Genomic DNA, 25,123 nt, shown 5'->3' with positions numbered 1-25,123 from the left:
ATGAAATGAATTTAGGAATCGATCAATGGCTTTATTTATTTGCGCATGCGTCCAATATGCGTCACGACATACGGCTTTAATTGCATAATAGGCTTCCATAGGTGGTAAGGGAGAATTTAGGTACTTGTGATGGAATCTTGCAAATGTTTATACGCTTAAGGCTTTCCAAAAACGAAACGAAAGTGTTACCAAAAAACTGTAATTTTTTGTGTCAATTCATGAGTATTAATGAGCCCTTTTTACAAGGTGGTATATGAAAAAGCCGTCATAAATATTGATTTTTTTTCATCAATAAGCGTTTTCAAAAATGTTTTAACATTTACATAAAAAACTTGTATCAATATTCCTCAAGTTTGAAGCTTCAAAATCATACCAAAATTAAGAGCTGTGCATAAAACTGAAAAACTTTTTTTTGGTATAAACACTAGGTTAGGTTAGGCTAGGTATATTGCCTGTCCACGAAGGACACACTTAGGCTATAGAGCCCGTTGTGATACCATATATGTGTTTTACCACCTTTCCGCTGATAATTTCATTTATCAGATCCTCAATTTCAGAGGCTGAGTGCACCTCCTTCATGTATATCGTGTGTAATCGAACCCGCAACCCTAATCATACCGCGGACGAAATTGATTACGTCTTAAACAACTGAGCTAATAGGGCGACTAATGAATTATAGTTAGTTTATATTTTTTGCCCTTGCAATGGTATAATTTTGCAACACTGGGTGTAATGAGTAAGATAAAATATATGTACCTATTAAATACATTATTGTTTGTTTACATAGCAATTAAGTGTTTGAATTAGGAAATTATAAACCAATTTGTAATTTAATATACCTTAAAGCACGTGTAACTTCTATAATTATTAATTCATATGTAAATATTTATTTTTAAATATAATTTTTAATAATATTTATTATAACAGGAAAGTTGTGTTAAACAAGCATCCATTCAAAGTGGATGGGTACAACCTTTATTTATAGTTAGTGATATTTTACATATTCTCAATAATAAGAGTAAAGAAAAATTTATTATACGAACTTTGGCACAATTTTAAAAAAATTAAAAAAACTAAAAAAATTAAAATAAACAAGTGAAAACAAACAATTGACTGAATTAATTGTTGAAATACCATGCACAGTCAGTGTTGATTTCTTTATCACATAACACATAATACATACATGTGACACATACATAACTGATATTCAAGTATGGTACGTGCTATAAAATTTCCGCCTAATTGGCGCCCTCACGGGTAAACAGTGATGTTTACGAAAAAATGTTTCAAGCAAAAGTTGATTATTTTTTGATAAGGAACATTTTTTGCATTTAAACTTTTGTTCTATCTCTAACGGTTTACAAGATGGATCCTACGGACCCAAGACCCAATTGACTTATGATGCTCATTTACGAACTCGATCTCACTTTTTACGTCCCGAGTACGTTGTAAAAATTTCAGCTCGATATATTTTTTCGTTTTTGAGTTATCGTGTCCACAGACGAACGGACAACCGGAAATGGACTAATTAGGTGATTCTATGAACACCTATAGCAAAATTTTTTGCGTGGCATCAATATTTTTAAGCGTTACAAACTTGGGACTAAACTTAGTATACCTTGCATATTACATATATGCATGGTATAATTATATTGTATGTGTTATACATTATAGTTGGTAAATTATCGTTTTTCTTTGAGTTTTCACGGTTTCGTCACGCATTTACGCGAAACTCATAATGAAGAAGAGTTTTTTTTAAGGACGTTCATGCCTGTACCTGTTTTGTTATGTGCGTTCATAGGGAAACAGTATGTAAATTTTATAGAATTTTAAATTAGTAGAAAATAGAAATTTTTTTTGAAATTCTATTAAACGTTTAAATAATAGTTAACTGGTAAAAGTTTCAAGTATGGTTATCGATATAATTTTTGAAAAATATCGATTTATATTTTCCATTTAGTCTCATGTTAAACCTTACTTTTTAGTCACTTTTTAAACTTAAAATTTAATGAAATTAATTCGATAACAGGATATTTTTCCTGTTTTAAATCATAGAAAATCATTTAAACTATCGCTTTATCATATTGTTTTTAATTTCTCTACTAATATCGTTGACGCATGAACGTCCTTAAATTGCCATTGAATGATTCGTTACTAATCGTGCACGACGTACCTATTTTTGCATTTTCGCAAATTGTGCGGTAACCTCATATTATTTTGTTACGGAAGTTTTTTTCACAAAGAAACCTACCATTGAAAGCTAAAATTTTAGACTCGAACGGATTTACGTGTTTTCTTGCAAAGTTTCGAACGTATTAGACTATGCAGCTAGTTTAATTTTTTTCACTTTTTGTTTTAGCTCTAGAACCCTCTATTTATTCTGTTCAAAATCCTTTTTCCTTTATTCTTTTTAAGCAACTTCTTACACACCGATTTTTCCCAAATATATTTCTTTAAAAACTACCTACTATTTTTCTACTAAATATCCCGTTGAAAAACCGGAAGAGAGTACTTATTTTCTGCACCAAATAGCCACATGCAGACAAAAAGTTTAGACTATTCTATTATAATAAATTAATATTAAAATTTATTTTCTACAACTTTGTTATGATTTTTTCATTTCTCAAAGGTTAGTTCTCTTTACGTTTGATAGCCAAGACAATGTATTAAGACCACTTTTAGATTGATGTCTGTATACGTATATTTACATTTGTGCGTAGGTACAATTCGGACGCATTTTTTTTTCACGATTTCTCATGAATGAAAAGTAATAAATTCTATATTTACACGAATCAAAACTTGCTGAAAAGATTGACAAAAGCGGCGCATTTCTGTTTAAATATGATTTTGGGCATGTGAGCATCATTACTGACTTGAATAATGGGCAGAGAGTGATTTTGTTCTATGTTCACCACAAATAGACCTTAGCCACCAAAACAATGCTACTAAATTGTGAAAATTTAAAGAATTTGTGTGGTATCATGTCCTGTAGATTAGGATCGGGTTGGATAATTGAAGTCACTAGGTTACGCATAAAACCAAAATTTAACATCATGGATTAATATTAAAGCTTAAAAATCCTTTACTTTTCAGTATTGTCGAAAACATGACTATCACTGGCTTCCTTAAACCTGTTCTAACTTATTTTTAGTAATATTTGGAGCTTTTCGAACCAACCTGTTACATAAAATTTCCAAATTTGGAATCCAATGTATTTCAAAACAATTTATGTGATTCAAATGTGTGTAATGCTTTGATAACAATCTATTTCTATTAATTATACTAATTATATAATTAAATTAATATAATTATATTATTAAACTGATTGAAAATAATTATTATACTTATTGCAAATTATTATTTCCGAGTTTAACAAATAAGGTACCGCGTCCAATAACTTCATAATATATGAATAATATTTCTAGGAAATTAATTATTATTTAAGTACGGAAATTGATTGTGCGCGATTTTTAAATCGGTTCGTAATGATTTCATTTTGTGTCAAATATAAATAGAAGCTCATTTCCATATATTAAAAACATGAAATGATAGTCAGGTAAAAAAGGGCTGTACGAAATCCTTACAATTTCATTTAAATTTTAGACGTTAAAAAACAAAAATTGCAAAAATGTCAGCGAATTGACAATTTTGCATTTCACTAAATTAGGGGAACTACTTTATTATTTTAATCGAGTTAAACTGCAGAAGACAAGTGGAGGGCGAAATGGTTTTTCTCAAAACGGCGGCACTTCCGCCCTCCAAATTTGTTAGGATTTTGTAACTTACATTCAGTAGGAGATACTAAACAGATTCATAATAAAACCTCCTGTAATTTAGTGCAAGAAAAAATTCTCAATTACCTATAGTTGTAATGCAATATTGAACGTGTTATTATTTCAAAAATATTAATTTTAGAAAAAAAGTTAATAGTAAAAGTTGTTGGGAATTTGTTGATTCAAAAGTTAGTTCGAAAGTTACGAACTCGTGCTACACACACACACCTTGTGCAAATATCTATGGAAATATAAGGGCGGAACCTTTAAAAAAAGCACCTGTATATGATCGATCTTACATAGCCCTATTAAAATGCTGTATTATACTTAAATGCGCTTCCACCATTTATTTTGGATGCTTGCCATAAAATATTAAAAATAACTTATTTAGACATCTAATCCTAAAACTGACAATTTTTGAATTTTATCTTTGCCAATATACAAGGTAGTCCAATTTATAACAGCAGGACTACAGCAAATGGTAAATAAGGTTAAAATTATGAAAATTACTCATACTTTTAAAGCCTGGAAACCCTTATTTTGTAAATACATGGTATTGAAATTTTGGAAAATAAATTACATTTTTATGAGTATTCTCATAAAGGTGCTTTGTTAAATGATTAATACATACTTGAAACTTCGTAAGTGACTTGTTTTTGCCAAGTCTGCCAAACTTTCCCTGGACGACTTTTTCTGAAAGTGGTACGTTTTCAAATGAGCATGATAACGACATATTTAAGATATTGGTCTTTTAGTCGGACAAAATATTTTATTGCTTGTTATCAAGTGGTCATGTGTCCGACAAATTACCTCCTGCGTTTTCTCAGACCGATAGCTTAAGTATGACGTTATCTTGCTCATTTGAAAACGCAGCACTTTCGGGAAAAGTCGTTCAGAGAAAATTTGGCGGACTTTCCAAAAGGTCACTAACGAAGTATGTATAAATCATTTAACAAAACACCCTTTCTTTCCCATGACCTCTAAGCATCCTTCATGTACTTAAAACTTTAAGTCATAACTATCGAAAACCAGTGGTGTAGATATGGGTGTTTTTTAACCCAGCTTCAAAAATCTATTACATCACTCAAAATTGGAAACTGAGAAACCAGCGATGGAGATATAGGGTTAAGGAACACCTATTTCTCCACCGCTGGTTTTTTAATTTAGAACCATAAGTAATGTTGCCAGAACATTTACAAGAAGAACGGTAGATGGTACCTATAAAAAACGGTAGATTCGGTAAATGTACGATAGACTCGAATTTTTACCGAATTCAAAAATTCATAATTCGAAAAATTAATGCTATAAAATTACAAAAATTATTTTTACCTAATTTAAATGGAAATATCCGTCAACGTGCGAAAAGTAATGAAAAACGGAAAATTTCCAAACAATATGATGAGAGAAATAATAAAATCGTTTGATGAAGAAAAATATGGCATAACGATATAATTAATCAAAACATGGTAATTTTGCCGTTTTAACGGGAGATCTGGCAACACTGATCATAAGTTTTAAATCATAAAGGATCCTTAATTCATACGTTAACCAATAAAAGAATAACTGAAGAAACTTTAAAGAATTTGATGTTGGCCTTCAAGTTTTGACATTAGATTGGACTTAGTTCTTCGGGTTGCTTTAATAGTCAATTTAGATCCTAATCGGTAAGAGATAGAATAACATTTTAAATTACAATTAACTTTCGGTCGGAATACGACTGAAAAATATGTTATTATTGAATTTAATCGAAAGAATATACGCTTAAAGTTTATCGATTATTGTAGGTGAAAGTCATGGATACAGGTGAATGATCTCTATTGTCCCTGACAACTTTTGGCTAAAGCATTTTTACGTAGCTTACGTATTTTCTTTCGATGCAATAATAATATATATTTAAATCGCATTTTCTCCGAAAACTGACGATTTTCGAAAAAATAGTTTAGATAACAGATGTTAATTTTTTTATGAAGATCAGCATCATAAGTGTTATTCTATCTCTTACTAAGTTTAGTCCCGCTAGAAGTTTGTAACGCTTAAAAATATTTATGCTACGAATTATGGTAAAGATATGCATAAAATCATCTCATTAGTCCATTTTCGGCAATCTGTCCGTCTGCCCGTCCGTGATCATGATAACTCGAAAACGAAAAGAGATATCAACCTAAAATTTTATAGCTTGGTCAAGACGAAAAAGTGAGTTTGAGTTCGTAAATGACCAACTTAGTTAGTAAGTGATAGAATAATAGTTTAAAATGTTTCCTATTATAAAATAAACAACTTTTGTTCTAAACATTTTTTCGTAAACATTACTTGTGTACCCATGAGGGTGCCAATGAGGGCAAAATTTTGTAGTCGATTTTCTCCAAAACTATAAATGATAGGCAGTTGTAGGTAGCTTTAACTAGTGGTAGCTTCAAATTTGCAGGTAGCTTCAACTAGTGATATTGTGAAACATTCTCTAAAAACGCAAAAAAATATTCTAGACAATACTTTCGATAATTTTCTACCATGTACTGAAATATATTGGCACTTTATCCTCAAACACATTGTCATTTATATCATATAATAATAAATAACATTCAATTAAGTATTAGCATACATTAAATCAAATTTTGATAAGCCCTTTAAACCCATTCGTAATGTTATGAAAATGACTTTTATAATGTTAAACAAATTATCATATAAAAATTTTTACTTAATTTAATTAAATTAGTACAGATATAAATATTGTTATGCATGTATGTTATAGATTTAATGTATAAGTACATTTAACAATAAACATTCAATATTTACGGGGGTGATTTCATATGATATACGAGGGTCGTATCGACAAAGTGGTCCTTTCCAAATGAAATCCATGCTGGTGAAAATACGCGCGCTGTTCAATTTAAATATCAAGAATAATAATATGAAATTGACAAATATTCTGACTGTTAAAAAGTCCTTTCCTACGACGCAATACAAAAATCTGCTAGATACCATACCCGATGTGTCTGACCTCTCTGAATAAAAGGTTTGGAGGAGGCTGGTACGGCCAGCCAAATCGAAAATAAAATAACAGATTCGAGGCCGACACTACATAAGATCGATTTTCACCCATCTGATGAGACATATTTTTTAGGCAATTTTATTGATTTTCAACACTCCTATCATAGTTTTTCTATCGAAAAGTGCACATGGCTATTTTTAATTCCATTAATTTTCGTCAATTTTTTCCATGAACGGTTTTTTTTCCGGCAGGCCTATCTCTTTATTTTCGTAATTGAATCATTTTCCTTTTGATACCAATTTCGATTGGTTAACATATCGGTGTGGTTACCTATATTGACTTTCTTGGTCATATGGCCAATCGAAATTAATATCTGAAGAAAGATAATAATTTAATTACGAAAATAAAAGTAATGTCGTGCCTGAAAAAAACCGTTGAGGGAAAAAATTGATTAAAATTAATTGAATTAAATATAGCCATGAACATTTTTCGATAGAAACCTATGGTAGGCGTGTTTAAAAATCAGTCAAATTTCATAAAAAATATGTCTCATCTGGTTATCAGATGGATACCTACTAATAGACTATTTTTGCCTTTATCTGACGATTCCCATATAATTCGTATAAGTATTTTTCAACATAAATGGAATATGTCACATCAAAAGCTCGCTTAAACCACAAATTCTGTTAGTATTTTGTATAAATTATTAACAATCTACAAGAATTTTCTCAAAAGTGGTCCACTTACTTTTATATACTCTTTATAGAGTGTTTTTAAAAATACTTCTTCACATTCTAAAAATTTTTTTAAAAAACAATGGTTCTTGCATAAGAAATCAAAATATTTGTTATTTTTTGCTCAGATACATTAAACAAATATTTTTTCCCCAATAAAATGCGAATCACCTACAAAAAAAATATAGGATTCCATTTGAAAAAAAGAAGTTAACCACCATTTAACCTAAAACCTGTCTTCCTAAAAATTAACATGCATTTCCATTGATCGACGCTTTCAAATGATCAAACTTTTGTTTGAAACAATTTTTGCTATCGGACTTATTGTTATCGGACCCAATAGTGGGGTAAGTTGAGCAATTACAACCATCGTCACTTAAAGTTAGTTCTCTTCTAAACTATAAAAGATATTGAAATTGGCCCAAAAGGCATTTTTTTAAGGCAGAGATTGACTATTTATCGATATATGCATGAAATAAATGTATGATTAGTCGTACAACTTTAAAAGCCAAATCCTGCTAAACTAGCTCCGGTCTACCCTAGCTTTCTTTTGTCTTTTAATTCAATGAAAAAATCACCTGAGTCTAACCAAATTGGTTTACATTTTTTGAAGTGAAAACTTTTTTTGGCATGTTGAGCACTTATTGGGTGAACAAAAATCATGAAACTTGCGTCATCGGTGTTTTTAATTGAACTTCTCCTAAACGGATGGACTGATTTTGATAAAACTGTGTGTGTGGATGCGAGCATATAAATATAAAAAAAAATATTACATTAAATCTAACTATTCAAATGTATTTATTTGCGCTCCCACCATATTTATCTACATTTGTCAACCGCTATTTGAATAGTATTTAGATATCTAGACTATTATTCAAGTATTTGAATAGGTTGAATAGGTATTTATTAGAGCTATATGCGAGCGCAGTGAGCTCCACTGCTGGAATCTCCTGGCAGGCTAAAGGCTAGTTATTTCAAAGTTTTAAGTTTTCAATTCCGTCGACAATCCCCATGACAGACTATCTTTATTTTTTGTTGGTGGCACTGACATCTTAGCATTAAAATTCCATTCAAATATTAACAAATATTTTTACTAAAGCTACATGCAAATTGTATCAATTTGATATGACCACCCGGTATAAAGTATCGTTTTATATGTGGTACGCATTTTTTTTTTATTCAAACATGAACCCCATATAAAATTGTATAACTGCACTTAAATATATGGTATCATATCAATGAATTTAAATTGATTGTGTTATTTTAAATATTTTATTAATATCACACACACACATACACCCCCAAATAAACCAATAATTTCTTATAATTTTATTTTTTTTGTATTTAAACAACCCCTTAAGGCTTCTTTTTTGGCTATTGTTAATAATATGACATTATTTTATTAAGGGGTTCATTAGTATACCATTCAATTTGATTACAGATATGCAAAAAAAAATTGTGTTTATCGTTTTTATGATGAAATATTAATGGGTTTTTTATTTTCTTGGATGATTTCAATAATGTTATTTAAATACAACTCAGAGCAGCGATATGTTTTACAAAACTGACGGGGTATTTAAATGAGCCTGTCCACAAAGTTTTACTTTTTAACTTAACTGATAAAGTTATTGTTTTTCTTTCTTTTTAACTAAAATAAGGGGTGTTATAAGTTTGACCCCTATTTGTGTGTGTCTGTGTGTTTGTCTGTCTGTGGCATCGTAGCGCCTATACGGATGAACTGATTTTAATTTTTTGGGTTTCATTGAAAAGGTAATTTAACGGAGAGTGTTCTTAGCCATGATTCAAGTGCGAGCTTTTAGTTTTGTACCCAAAAAAATTAAAAAATTGACGATGATCTTCAAATTCGATTCAGTTTGGAAAAGGCATGACATATATAATTTTAACATATAAATAATTACTATGGAAATGAATGGTGAAATAAACATGACTCAATTCATTAAGAAATGGTAAAACAATAAGGTAATTCAAAACAATAATTCAAGAACTAAGTCAACTCAACAATTTCAATTAAAATATTATTTCCAAAATTTCACCCAAAAAATGATAGCTCTCTAAGTATCCTTTTCATCTCATCTGATGTCCTTAACCATCACTTTGATATTGATTAAAGAAGGAGTTTAAAGTATTTATGTGTGCGTCCGTGTGTTTCTTAGTGACATCGTTATCTTAAACGGTCGAACTGACTTGATTGAGAACATTTATAGCTAAGTTTTTCAAAATCGGTTTATAAAAAATAAATCGCATTTGTCGGGAGGTTTTTAAATTTTGTAAATTTCACTTATATGATATTTTTAATGCTTGAAAAGCTATAAAAATGTTTGTTTAATTGCATGGTGTATTCTTATAGCAACAAAATAACAACTAATTCTCATATATACTTTTTGCGATATTTAGCACGGCGAACTTAAACCATCTTTGGCCAAATATTTGTCAAATAAATTTAAAATTTTAACTGTATATATGAAGATATTTCAGGAAACAATCTCATAAATTTTATGTGAAAAATAAAATAAAAATGATTTCAAGAAAAATCAGAAGTATAAAAGGCCTAAAAAGCCTTAAATACTTAAATATAAAATACTTTTAAATATTTCTATGAAACATGCTTTAAAATTATCCGCGCAAGTTAAACAAAAAATATCACTTGAGGAAATGTTATAGCGGAATCTTAGAGCAACAAATGCTCATCATCATGCTGACCACACCATCTTTCATTATTGCGGTTTTCTGATATAGAGTTTGAGAAACAAAATCGCGAATAGAGCAACTATTCCTTTTTGGTTTTGGGTGTTTAGTAATTTCAAGGTAGATATGTGTAGATTTCACTGTAAAGAGTTTGTACTGTAAAACCTTTTACAATACGTACTAATTGAAGCTACAAATGTTCATCTCTCTATCTTATATAGTTTTGGAGAATATGGACACCAAGTTTGGACCTAAATTACGTCCTCATGAGAAAACAATGATATTTACAAAAAAATTTCAGATAAAGTTTTTTTTTCCAAATCGAACATTTTTTTCGTTTAAACTTTTGTTCTACCTTTTACGTTTACAAGATGGGTCCTAAGGACCCAATACTCACATGATCTATGTTGCTCATTTCCGAACTCAAACTCAATTTTAACGTCATGAGCACGCTATTAAAATTTCAACTCGATATATCTTTTCCTTCTTCTTGAGTTATCATGCTGATAGACGAACAGGCCTACCGAAAAGGATTAATTACGTGATTTCATGGACACCTATACAAAAACTTTATTAGTATCATCAATAATTCTAAGCGTTACAAACTTGGGACTAAAGTTAGTAAACCTTGATATTATATATTTCATAATAATTTAGAAAAAATTGCAGTATTTTTATATGGAAAGTTTTGTAAGTTTTACCAACAAAAATGTATAATATATTAACTACCTGGATTTTGCGCTTAAAAACTTCAATAATATTACAAACCATGATTGTATTTTGAATAAACAATTGTGTGTTACAGTTTCTTACAATGATGCTAAAATGTTAAAATATTGGCAATCGGGAAAAACAGTCCCTGCAATAATAGCGACGGAAAAAATACACCTATAGAGGAGTTGATTGGATTCTGAAGCTTTTAGCTCTTGTATGCAAAAATAGTCGTTATTTATTCCGGGTCTATTTTTTTACTTTTTTCTTCGCTACTTTCTTCGGGTATTTTTTTTCGCTAGATTCTTAAATATTAGTTAGTTCATTTTATTTTAACAAGTTTGCGCCGAAGATTTAAAAAAATTTTGTTCTTGTTTAAAATTTTACATAGATCGTAAATGTATTTTGGGGAAAAATTGAATATATAGTTAATGTTTCTATGATATTTCTATAATGCTATAATTAAGTAGAAAATTAATTTTGATTTTTAAGATATTTGGTTAAAAATATTTTAATTCTCATAAAAAATTCATAATACCCATAAATATTTTATAAATCCAACGTTCACAAAGTTCCGACGGTTTTGCATTCGACCAATGAAATTTCCTAAATCGCACCATTACGTTGCTATGGTAAGAAATATCTAAACGGCTTGATTTTAACAAAATTTTCTTTCGGGAATAGATAGAGGGTTATTGTCTGAACATTTTAAAATTATTTTCATGATATATAGAGTGACCGGAAAACGCGAAATGTATCAAAGTTGAAATTTTTTAAATGAACCCTTTTTATTATTTCATTTTCGAGTTCTACATTCAGAATAAATTTTCATCAAGATTTACCTCACTTAAACTTCACGGTTTTCGTGAGGTATTTTCTGTATTTTCTGAAATTATAGTCGCAATTTATACACATTATTTCTCAAAGTGGCGCATAATTTCTTGTTGCAACTGTGAATAATTGAATTATGTATACAGCTTGTCCCGAAAATATATTACTAAAGGATTACAAGTTTTAAGCGATAATATCTAACTTGTTTAACTTAAATACAACACAGGGTTTATGGCAACAGCAATTGTGAATTTTAACTGTTAACAATCAAAATATGACAATACCAATTTTATGAAAATACTAACAATTTTCACCCGCTTCGCTGGGTAATTTCAACTTAGAAAACAATGAATGCTGCGTTATCGCCTGTAATTTAAATCAAAATTCCTATGGAGTATTGATATCAACTTCGATGCAAATCACCCCCAACAATATACTTTACCTCTTTTCAACCCCGTTAGGCGATGAGTTTCAATAAAATACGCAACACGATTCACATCAATTCTGTTAAAGAATGTTCATGCAAAATTTGAAGTATACTAGACCAAGAAATCACGTTATCCCATACAAAATTTGCTTTTTTTACTCCGTTGTTGGTAGAATTTCGGATAATCCTTTATTATCGGATGCCTACGTCATACACATAACATACCTTCCAAGTTTCAGGTCTCTACGATCAACGGTTCAGTCTGTGCGTTGTTCCGCCAGTCAGTCATTTATAGGGCAAAGTTTTTTATATGTATAAGAATAGAAACTTTTCAATAATTCTTCAATTCTAAATTCAATAAATTGAAGTAAGTAGGTATATCGAATTTATTCATTGATAATTTTCCATTTTGTTTCATAGAAATATAAAAAAATTTTAATGCCGAAGTTAAATATTTTACATCAAGGCTTATAAATTATGCGCCAGTAAAATTCAACCATCGCAAACAAAAATAACAACTATCGCAAAACGCGATGCAAAGCGATGTTTTTTTGGAATGTTATTTGGACCCCTTAGAGGAGTGTGAAACCACATTTTGCAAACAAAAAAAAGTTGTGCTACCTTCATAATCCGTGAAAAGCTGCAAAATTTTCGGACTTTTTTGTTTTTGCAGGATAATTAAAAAACTACGACTCTTTGACATTAGTTGCCACTATATCATTTTGAAAGTATAATACATTTGAAACAATTGAAGTCAAACCACAGAACCGTATGTATGTCTATAATTTTTGAGATATGATGCTTGAAAAATTTACATGGTTTCAGAAATGATAAAATTTTAAGTTTTGCTTGTGTTAAACCGTTAGAGATAGAAATAAATTTAAATATAAAAACTATTCCTTATAAAAAGATAAAAAACTTTGATTGATTGAAACAATTTTTCATAAATATCATTGTTTTCTCATGAGGGGGCATATTAGGGCTACACTTGGTGTTCATTTCCTCCAAAAATATAAAAGATAGAGTGATGAAAATTTGTATGTAGCTTCAACTAGTGAGTCTTGTGAACAATTTTTTGAGAAAATAAAATGTTTTCTAGAAAATACCTTGAAACCAAGTTTTAAGCATAAAAAAGTTATGCTACCTGCGTAATAGGTGAAAAACAGAAAAAAGTCCGAAAATTTGGAGCACAAATTTTTTTTTCTTGCAAAACGTAGTTTTACACTCCACTTTCCAAGGTTTCAAATACCATAGGCACCAAAAAAGCAGCTTTTTAATGAAGAATCGGACTGACGTATTATATACATTTATAAAACTAAATTGTTTAAAAATAAATACATACGATTATTTTTCCCCGATAAATCATGTACCGTTGGCGATAAACTACAACTACGATGATCATCACTGCATCCATCAATCGATTCGTCATCACTTAATAAATCGTTTTGATCACGATTTAAATCACGCCGTCCATCTACACGATTTGGACTTAAATCCCCTGCACGCGAATCACCCGCCGACGATGCCGAACGAAATACCGCTGCAGCATTAAACAAATTCTGTTCATCAACACTATTATTATTATTATTATTGTTCACATTTGTTGTATTAAATCCTGTAGCACCCTGTACTGCGGCGGCAGCCACTGCTAAACTAGATGGATCTAAATATAATCCGGGCAATGATTGTTCGAACACCGCACGATTATAATGTCCTAAAGCTGCAGCTTGCATCCATGGATGATGATAAAAATGTTGCATGGCTGCACTAATCTGTGCAACTTGAGCATGAGCGTAAAAATTTGTTTGTTTCTGATGTTGATCCACGGTACTTAATTGATTTAATAAATGATTGAAGGATGTAGCTGGTGATAATTTTTCACTAGGTGTATTTTGTTGAGTTTCCACTGAGCTTTCTTTTGAAATAATTGCTTCAATTGAAAAAGGTTTCGGTAACACTTTTGTTTGTTTAGTCTGTGTTATTTCATCGGGTCCAGTTGTTGCCGTCGTACACTCGGACATTTTTGGAACTAATTAACTAAATGCACACAATATTGACTGACAAAAAAATTTAAAGAGTCACGATTGTTTTAGATAAAACGCACTAAAAGCACAATAGAGAAACACGAGATAGATTTACAAAATAAATACAATTTCTTTGCGCCGTTTATGGATTTAATGATGTTTTGGTTGATGATGGAACAAATGTTCATGGTAAACTGAATTTTTTTTGGGGGAACTCGTAGATTGTAGTTTACAAGAGATAGATATAGATAGGTACAAGAAAACAGTAGAATGCTTGAAGTATTATATTCTAGGTGGAGTTTATTTTGATATATTTTCATAAAACTCCGCCTGAATCGTGCCACGATTGGTTGTGCTATTAAGCCAATGATTGTATATACAGTTGTATTGGGAGATATGCTTGCAGGAGTTCATGTATTATAGAAAGTGGTGTTCTGTTATAATTGTGTGTAAATTGTCGGTGTCAGTTTTTATGTATGGAGTGCTCTTTAAAAACCGGTTTCCTTTGGATTGTAAATAATAACTTTTGTACATGTGTATTTGCAGCATATGAATACATATTTCAAAATGACACATAATCGCAATTGAACGTAAATCTGCCCAAACGAAAAAACAAAAAATGAAATGGATTATATCCTGTCAAAAACATTGTAAGAAACTAGAGAAACAAGGACTAGAAATATCAATTCAACGAAGAGTGAGGCAAGGAGATCTCGGATTAAATGAGAAAATGAGGGAAACAAATTGGGTAACCGGTATTTCAGTCACCTTAAATTTGCGGATCACATAGTCCTTTTTGCAAAAAGCAGCAGTAAACTAGAAAAAATGATTAAAAAAAACTTATGACAAACAGCCATGAACTTACAATAAAACTCAAAGGAATGACACTTTAATATGTTAATCAATATATATATCTAGGAAAAGAATTATCATTCGAAGACAGATGCGAAGAATGAGAAAATTATGAAAGGCGACTACCCGCTCCACTTAAAGAAAACAGAGATGGATACATGCATTTTTCCGATTTTCACATTTTTGGTTGTCAGACGAGCACCTACAACACTTATATTAAAAGCAAACTGGTCAGTTGCCAGAAAGCTATGGAAAGAAGAATGCTTCCCTCAACAATGGATGCACGCATCAATATCTTTAATATACAAGAAAGGGGGGGGGGGCGTCATCAATTAATAACTACGGACCAATTAGTATCACGTCAAACATATACAACCTTTTCTCTCAAATTTTGCTGAAAATAATTGAAAAAACTTTGGATTTTCATCAGCCGATAGAACAAGCTGGTTTCCGCCGATGCTTTTCTACAATGGACCACCTACAAACACTAAACCAACTAATCGAAAAGTGCAATGAATACCAAAAACCGCTGTTCTTGTTATTTATCGACTATACCAAAGCATTTGATTCCATCGAACACGCATACATCTGGCAGTCGCTTAAATTTTTTAGTGTTGATGACAAATTTATACGCGTTATTAAAGCACTGTATGACAATAACACAACGCAAATAAAATTAGAACGTTTGGTACTAGTATTTCTAGTCAAAAGAGGAGTCAAACAGGTAGATCCACTGTCGCAAGTTGTTCAATGCTGTCCTCGAATGTATCTTCCATTTAATGAATCTTGAAGATGTTGGCATTAGAATTGACGGTGAAAAATTGTTTAACTTACGTTTTGCAGACGACATGGTTTTGATCTCTGAGAGCATCACATCACTCCAAACTTCACTCGATAAACTAAATACTTATAGTAACCGAGTCGGGCTACACATAAATATCGAGAAGACTAAGATAATGTCCAATACAGGAGAACACTCAATTATTACCCTCAATGGTCAAATAATCGAAAATGTAACCAGCTACAAATACTTAAGACAGCTGGTATCTTTCAAGAATAGCACATCTATGAAGGCTCAGCAAAGAACAACTAATGCGTGGCGAAAGTATTGGTCCTTGAATTACATCTTCAAGAGCAATTTACCTTTGGCCCTGAAACGCAAAGTATTTGACAGTTGCATTCTCCCAATCCTCACATACGGCGCTCAGACCCTAGCTTACAATACCTCTGACTTTAAAAAACTTAGAACATGTCAGCGAATCCTGGAGAGGAGCATGTGTCAAATAAAACTGAGGGACAAAATAAGATCGTTATCTATACGCAGCAAAACCAAACTAAAAGACGTTACGGTTTGCGCAAACAAATTAAAGTGGAAATGGGCTGGGCACATAGCTAGACTGGTAGACGATCACTGGACAGTGCGCACCACAAACTGGACGCCATACAATTGCAAAAGAAGGAAGGGACGCCAGATTAAACGATGGAGGTATAGTTTTGTGAGCTACTCAGGAGGAATGTGGAAAAAACTCGCCACTGATCGTGACAAGTGGCGAGATTTGGGGGAGGTCTTTACCCTGTAGTGGGCTCAATAGTTAATAGGCTTAGTTATTATTATTATTATTATGGAAAGAAGCCTACTAAAAGTACAAGAAAGTAAGAAGAATTTATTCGAAAGAAGACAAAAATAACTTACTTTCTGCGCCTGGTTGTTTAAAAGTTAATTTATTGGACTATAGTGAAATATCTATTCAACTAAGAAAATTTTTTAGCTTTACTTACGTACCTAAAGTACAGTTTAGAATTTTATGTATATACTTCATCTAAGTAAGGTATGGGCGAGTTATTTTAAGTCGAAGTCGCCATTGTTATAACTTTATTGTGTGACATAAACTTTATTGTGTGTCTCTTTATCCAAGTCCGCCTTGCTCATACAGGAGGAAGCCAGACGAGTATACGACTCTTCTACCTATCTCGGTTATTCTAATAGTAATGAGATAAATAGAAAAAAAAATGTTGTCTCTTTGTCTTACTCGTATTTTTGGTTGTTACTGGTTAGGTTGTCACTGTCTTACTCGTATTTCAGTTACAGAAGTCTGAGGGAATTCTGTAAGTATGATTTGTATTTCACATCCCAAACCGAACCGGAATATTAATGATACCTACTCGGGAGGCACTTGACCTTTAATGTCCTAACTTTTTTCTGGATCCTAACTTTTTTCTGGATTAGAAAAAAGGCATCGATATAATAGAATTGATCTCACTTCAACAAATCGCCATAAAGACATCATATAAAAATTCGTTTCGTAAGACAGATATATAGCAACTTCTTCGTATATCCTTCGTCTAGATTTACAATTTGATATGTCATCAAATTTAGTATCAGTCATTTACCCAATTTTATCATTTTATGAACTAAACATATTTTTTTTATAGCACCCAATATAAATACTATATGATATGTTTCGTCAGCAGCCGTTTAGTTAAAATTACTTGTTATATATTATTATATGAGGTAGTATAGGTATTGTATTGAATTATATTTATATTATATTCTATTATACATATTAAAATGTTTGACAACCATTAAATAGTATTATATTATATATGTTTTGATTATTATATCAATTACCATTACATTACTTATAGCTACTATTATTATATGACAAGCTGTTATTGGTCTGCTCCGATTGAAAATTCTTACTTCCAAAATAATGATCGAAATGAATATAAAGAATGGACAAATACCTATATTTTATGACTTATACGACTATAACGATTTATTTATTGATTGTTTGATCGATATGTCTTCGAATTTTTGTTTAAACAAAAAAATGATAATATCTTAACTTTTAAATCTATAAATTTTCTAAAACCGGGTGCAAGATTAATAAAAAAGAAGTGTACATAGCGCAATGATAAAAATTCTAGAAATATATAAAAAAAGTTAATGTTAGTGACATAATTAGCAATGAATAATTTGCCTTCTTACCTGCAAAAGCAGCGACCACTCCTTGAAATTTTTTTGATTAAAAAAACAAAATTGACAAAAAAAAAAGACCAATGTTAAATATGCCTACTATGTCATTTATTTATTTAAATAATCGGGTAATCATCTCTAAAATTTTCAGAATTGATTTAGACTTCAAATTTTAATCCAACTTCCAACTTCATATTTTAAAAAAATCAAGCCTTTTATTCAAAATTGCCCTGTGCTCGTATATCCTTAACTATGCTGAAGTGGAGGAAATCAAGTATACTTTTTGTGTATACTGTACCACATAACTGTGTAAGTGTGTACAGATACAATACTTAGTGAGGAATTAGTTGTTTATTAACTTCTACTATATTTATTTCTGCCACAACCACAATGTTCTAATATAGTTGTTTCTGTACAGCATTAAAATTGTTTAATTTTACGTTACTATGCCTTAACAATGGTCAATAATTTAGATTTTTCTTTTTTAACCGAGGCATACATAAATAATCAGTTAATTTTTTGCTTTTTTGTTCGCTTTTATGCAACACTTTGTATGGTATATAATATTATGATACAGACACGTTTATTTGAGCCGTGCTCATTACTTTATTATCACTATTATTATTATTATTATTATTATTAATCTATTTTATATGTAAATATGGTAACCCCAGTAAGTTATAGATAGATATACAACACAACATATTTGTGGAGAGATTTACATCTAAAGCTTTTTAACTAATAGACATTAAGTACATAATACATGTGATTAGTTAGATAATAATATACAGGGTGGTCTTACTTATAATAGAGGGACATCAAATGATAATATTAAAATAATGATAATTTCTCAATACATGGGAAAGCGCGCTCTTTTCTAAATACAAGCTGGTGAAATTTTTGAAAAAAAGGATATTTTTTAAAAAAAAGTTATCCTTTCGGACTATAAGTGTATAATTTTGTTATTTATCTACCATTTGATGAAGTTATGCTGTTATAACTTGGAGACCCCTGTCAAGTTACTTCTATACCCTAAGTGCAGAAAGTGTCATTTTTCATCCCGCTTTGCAAAACGAAGTTGCCGCTCTCTGCCTCCGTCGGAGAGAAAAATAGTATACACACCACGGGAGCAAGTAAAAAATGTCTCAGATCATGAACATGAGATTCGAGGCATTCTTTAATTTTGCTCTTTAGATGTATAATATACTATTTATTAGTAGCAAATTGTGTTGTTGCGTTTTGAAATAAGTAACTGTATTCTAGCAAGTTAACATATGTAACATTGAAGTCAATGTTCCGTCCGTTGAAGTGACTTACTAGGTCTTCTTCATGAAGGAGTTGTCACTTTAAAGAATTCATTACCATTGAAGTTTCTATTATTTCTATTTGAAACATTGGAAACAATCAAAAGATACAGATCAGTTTGAAATTTCGTGCTTAATAACTTTTATTCAAAGTATATTTTTTCCTAAAATGTACGGTTTTTAAGAAAAAACAAGTGAAAACAAACAAATGATTGAGTTAATTGTTGAAATACCATGAATAGACAGTGTTGATTACTCTATCACATTACACATATACATATATAGGTATACACATACATAACTAATATAACTGATATTCCCAAATACATACTATAAAATTTACGCCTAATTTGCACCCTCACGGGTAAACAGTGATGTTTACGAAAAAATGTATCAAAAAAAAGTTGTTTTGTTTTTTATAAGGAACATTTTTACCCTTAAACTCTTGTTCTATCCTTAACGGTTTACAAGATGGATCCTACGGACCCAAGACCCAGTTGACCTATGTTGCTCATTTACGAACTCGATTCACTTTTTACGTCCTGGGTACGCTATAAAAATTTCACCTTGATATCTCTTTTCGTTTTTGAGTTATCGTGTTGGCAGACAGACGACAGACGGACAGACAACCGGAAATGTACTAATTAGGTGATTCTATGAACAACTATACCAAAATTTTTTTCGTAGCATCAATATTTTTAAGCGTTACAAACTTGGGGCTAAAGTATACCTTGCATATTACATATATATGCATGGTATAAAAACACCAAACCACAGAAAATTGTACATTGATGTAGATTTTTTTGAAAATATGAAAGATAATAAAAAGTTTGTATTCAAATCGATCGGAAATTTTACGCTCCGCAATTCTGGACTGTATAATAAAAGCATAAATTGCAAAAATTGTGGGAAAACATTGAAAATCGTTGATTTTTCCGCAATTAAAAAGATAAAAATTAAAAATTTCACCCAATTAGATAGGAATGACTACCTATATTACACTGTGTTATGCAAAGATTAAAAAACTTTTTAGAGGTATATCCTTTTATGAGTACACACCAGTAAGGATGAGCAAAAGGGACCGTTAAGGAAAATCAACCTCTTTCGATCGAAGCATTAAAACCGGAAGGCAGAAGCTGAAAGTCTCCGCGAAAAGGGAAGGAGTAAGTAGTGTTATGTTCACCCTACTAGGAAGGATGTAGAACTAACAACTCGAGACTTGACTAGCGACGTAAGCTGGAAACGGCTATTATTCAATACGTCGGTAAAAATACAAAACATTTCACCAATATTAATATTACTAAAATAATTGTAATTGGTTTATAATTATTTTTTATTATTGCTCAACTTTTTATATAAATTATAGTTTGTAAAATTAAAAATTTTTAATATTGATTTTATTTGTTTAATAGCATCATTATTTATAATTAAAAGTGTAAATTATTTATCGAATTTACTTTCCAATTATAAAACAGATGCGATTTTTATATTGTTGATGGATATAAATGTATAATTAACTCATTACTAAACCGTTTGTTTAAATTTTTTAACATATTTTTTATTATAATATTCTAGTTATAAGGCGTACCCTGTCTGGAATAGGTTTTTTTTGTTGTTATTTGATATACATTATACATACTAAATAAATTCTTCATGATTATTTATGCAAAATCAAATTAAATGAGACATCAATAACTTACACTAGAGTATATTTTTACATATTTGGTTTAATATCGATTCATCGTTTGAAAATTTCCTTGATCGCTTAAATGGAAAAGATAACTTAATTGATTAGAAATTTTATTCAATCAATTGAAATCATATTCTTGTACTCAGACGTTATATTCAAGCAAAAAAAAAAAAAAAAATTGCCCACAATTTATTTTCGGATACACTATACCGGAAAATGCGCTTAGTAGAAAATTAGAAAAACATCCAAAAAATTATCCTTCTTGATTTCTTTCTATGTATTCCATTTTTATGGCGTTTCACATTAAGGTTAAAACAAAACATATAATTTTCAACACACAACATCCCCCCCCCCCCGCCCATGGGGTTTTCTTATTTCTGAGAGGTTACATGCCGGAAATTAATTATAAATTACATAAATTTTTTATCTTTCTTAAAATTTTCAGAAATTTTGCATCGTGTTAACAATTGGACAAAACTGAAGAAGTTTTTGTAAAATTATAAACTTTTCTGAAAATTGATTGTTTTAAAAATTGTCTTAAAAGGTTTTTAAAATCAGCAAAGCGGTGAAGATTAAATGTACACAAATAAGCGTAGTAAGTGCTCTCACGTGATAGTCGTATGTCTCATCTCTATCAAATTCAGACATCATGAAATAAACTTTTTCGTACAATTTCCAAGGATTCTAATACTAATAGAGGAGTTGCATGTCTTTTAATTTTTTTTCGAAAGCTTACTAAATATTAGTAAGAACAAGTGAAAACAAACAATTGACTGAGTTTATTGTTAAAATACCATACATAGACAGTGTTGATTACTCTATCGCATTACACATATATACATGTCACACATATATAACTGAAATCTCCATATAATTGGTACATACTATAAAATTTACGCCTAATTTGCGATCTCACGGGTAAACAGTGATGTTTAAGAAAAAATGTTTCAAACAAAAGTTGGTTATTTTTTTATAAGAATTATTTTTGTTCTATCTCTAACGGTTTACAAGATGGGTCCTACGGAACCAAGACCCAATTGACCGTTGTTGCTCATTTGCGAACTCGACTTCACTTTTTACGTCCTAAGTACGCTTGAAAAATTTCAGCTTTATATCTTTTTTCATTTTTGAGTTATCGTGTTGACAGACAGGCCGACGGACGGACAACCGAAAATGGACTAATTAGATGATTGTATGAACACCTATGTCAAAATTTTGTGCCTAGCATCAATATTTTTAAGCGTTATAAACTTGGGTCTAAACTTAGTATAGCTTGCATATGCATGGTATAAAAATTTAAAAAAAAATTCATTTAATTTTAGTTAATATTGAAAATGATTTTTCTTAAGTGTATATTCAAACGTGACGAATGACAAAATAACATGCAGGATGATAAACGGTTTGTCTCTCAACTTATTTTCACTAAATTATATCAGGATTTTACATGGAAACAAGCCAAAAAATGTGAATTTAGCGTGATTTCGATTGGCTCACAGCCTCAACCGATACAAAGACGTTACAACCAATCACAAGTTAATATTTTATACAAAAATATAACTATTTTTTATTAATAAATTATAAAAAATGGGATTAATTAAAAAATTAATTAATTAACAAAAAGAAAAAAGTTATTTAAATATACTTTTAATGAATTGTTATTTAATTTATACATATAATGAATTTGTGGCAAATAAAAATTAATGCAACTTCTCTATTGTAGACATAAAAAGAAAAGTTAATACAATTTCTGATTTCGGTTTTCAATGTGAAAACAACTTTCCATTAGAAAATTAATTAATCGTTAAATTTAATTTATTTTTGTATATTTATTTAACTTGAAAACACCAGGTGCTTTAACATTAAATTAATCGTATCAGCACCGCCACCGTTGCAATGCGATCGCCATTAAAACTTAAACGACATTAACTATCTACAACGTATTTACAGAAAGTAATTATAATTAATGATAATTAAATGTTATAAATAATTTTAAATGGCCATTGGCCTCCATTTTATGATAATATTCATTTTATTTTTGTTTACTGCAGTACCATAGGTTGGTACATTTAGTAGTTAGTAATTAATTTATTTAATTTTTAATTAACAAGAAGTTGGCATTATAATTATAAAAAATAAATTAACTATCGATATAATTGTCAATTTAAAATATTTGAAATGATTATAAAACAAGTGAAAACAAACAATTGACTGAGTTAATTGTTGAAATACCATGTATAGGCAGTGTTGATAACTCTGTCACATTTCACATACATACATATCTGACATATTTAACTGATATTCTCATATAATGCGCAAGTGTTGATGCGCAATCGTTTGTTTTTTTTGACGTCATGTAAATAACAAAAGATATTCACTTTGATATTCCTATATTAATACATACTATAAAATTTGTACCTAATTAACGCCCTCGTGGGTAAACAGTGATGTTTACAAAAAAATGTTTCAAACAAAAGTTGTTTATTTTTTTGTAAGGAACATTTTTTACATTTAAACTTTTATTCTATCTCTAACGGTTTACAAGATGGGTACTACGGACCCATGACCCAATTGACTCATGTTGCTCATTTACGAACTTGACCTCACTTTTTACGTCCTAAGCACGCTGTAAAAATTTCAGCTTGATATCTCTTTTCGTTTTTGAGTAATCGTGATCACAGACGGACGGACGGACGGACAACCGCAAATGGATTAATTAGGTGATTTTATGAACACCTATACCAATTTTTTTTTGTAGCATCAATATTTTTAGGCGTTACAAACTTGGGACTAAACTTATAATACTATGTATATTTCATATATACATGGTATAATAAACATGGATTGATATTCGTACAATGTAAACCATTTGAGACAAGACAGTTTGTTACTTAAATCTTGAATAAAGATTTTACATAGGTGATGATAAAAACTTTTTTCAGATTTTTGTTTAACGTTTTTACGTGCAAGTCTTACTTCCTAATAGGGAATATTAATGTATTTTTTTTATATTTTTAATTCATTGTTTGCACCGTTATAACAAAGTAAAAATATAAATACTGCTTAAAAATGCTGTATTTAAGTGTAAAAAAATATTTAAAATACATTATAGTTTTGAGATATTTAAACGCAGTTTTTTGGCGCTCCCTGTTGATGACGTACGTGATCTGTCAATTGGTGACAGTTCAATGTATAATTTACACTTTAAAAAAATGAATTTACTACACAGAATTAACACTCGTTATCATTAAGTTTTCTAATAAAAAGCCGTAGAATAATAGAAATCAATATAATACTTGGTAATACCATGCAAAATGTTAGTAACTAATGCCATATAGTATGGCAACAAATTTGACAAGCCAGTATTATGATGTCACGTCCGCTTAAAAATCTGAATTTGTACTTTTATTCATTAATTTTAAGTAATTAAAAAGTAATTAATTACTAAAACAATGGTTTAGTTGAAATGTCCAGCCAATAAAGTTTATGCTCTAAAAATAATTCTGTAGGTAGTAATAGAATAATTATACATTCAGATTTTGATTACAGCATTTACAAACTTTTTCTTCATTTTTCTATTTACTCTTGAAAACTATCATTGATTTGAAATTAACGATATAGGATATTGACCGTAGAATTTTGCATACCAAGTAATTAAAAAGACTCATCAGTTGTTTAACTTTTTGGAACTTGAATAAATGAATTAACGAACAAGAAATAAACATTATTATTCATCGCTATCAAATTATTACTAAGAAACGATTATTTTCATATATATACAGTGTGTACCATAAACTTCGAAAAAAGAGAAACTTCGTGAATCAGGATTCTTTTTGTAATCATTTCTCTGAGTTCCGCTTCAGAAACGAAATTCATTACAGAAGAAACAGATAAACTTACGCCTCTATATGTTTTGATGCCATGAGACTAAAATCAAATATAGGTCGCTATTTTAAGTCGACAGATATCTAATTTTTTTTAAATAATCCTAATTTCTATTCCAAGGATAGAAATATAATTTAAATTGGGATTTTTGACATTTTTGACGAAAATGGAAATATCATATATGTTTTATAACAAAACTGTTTTTATTTTTTATTTTTTCATG

At 30.1% G+C, this 25,123-nt stretch overlaps 1 protein-coding gene across 1 annotated transcript in view; it reads right to left on the bottom strand.

Annotated features, from left to right (window-relative positions):
* LOC123301264 (homeobox protein GBX-1-like) overlaps window positions 1-14,192 on the bottom strand; it is a 37,472-nt gene extending 23,280 nt beyond the window's left edge. Inside the window, exon 1 of the mRNA XM_044883999.1 lies at window positions 13,514-14,192. Within this exon, the coding sequence (XP_044739934.1) occupies window positions 13,514-14,192 (679 nt within the window). The remainder of the gene's footprint in view (window positions 1-13,513) is intronic.
* Window positions 14,193-25,123: the final 10,931 nt, after the last annotated feature.

This window comes from Chrysoperla carnea, chromosome 5 (genome assembly GCF_905475395.1).
Source record: "Chrysoperla carnea chromosome 5, inChrCarn1.1, whole genome shotgun sequence".
Taxonomy (NCBI): Eukaryota; Metazoa; Arthropoda; class Insecta; order Neuroptera; family Chrysopidae; genus Chrysoperla; species Chrysoperla carnea.
This window is presented reverse-complemented; position numbering and strand designations above follow the sequence as displayed.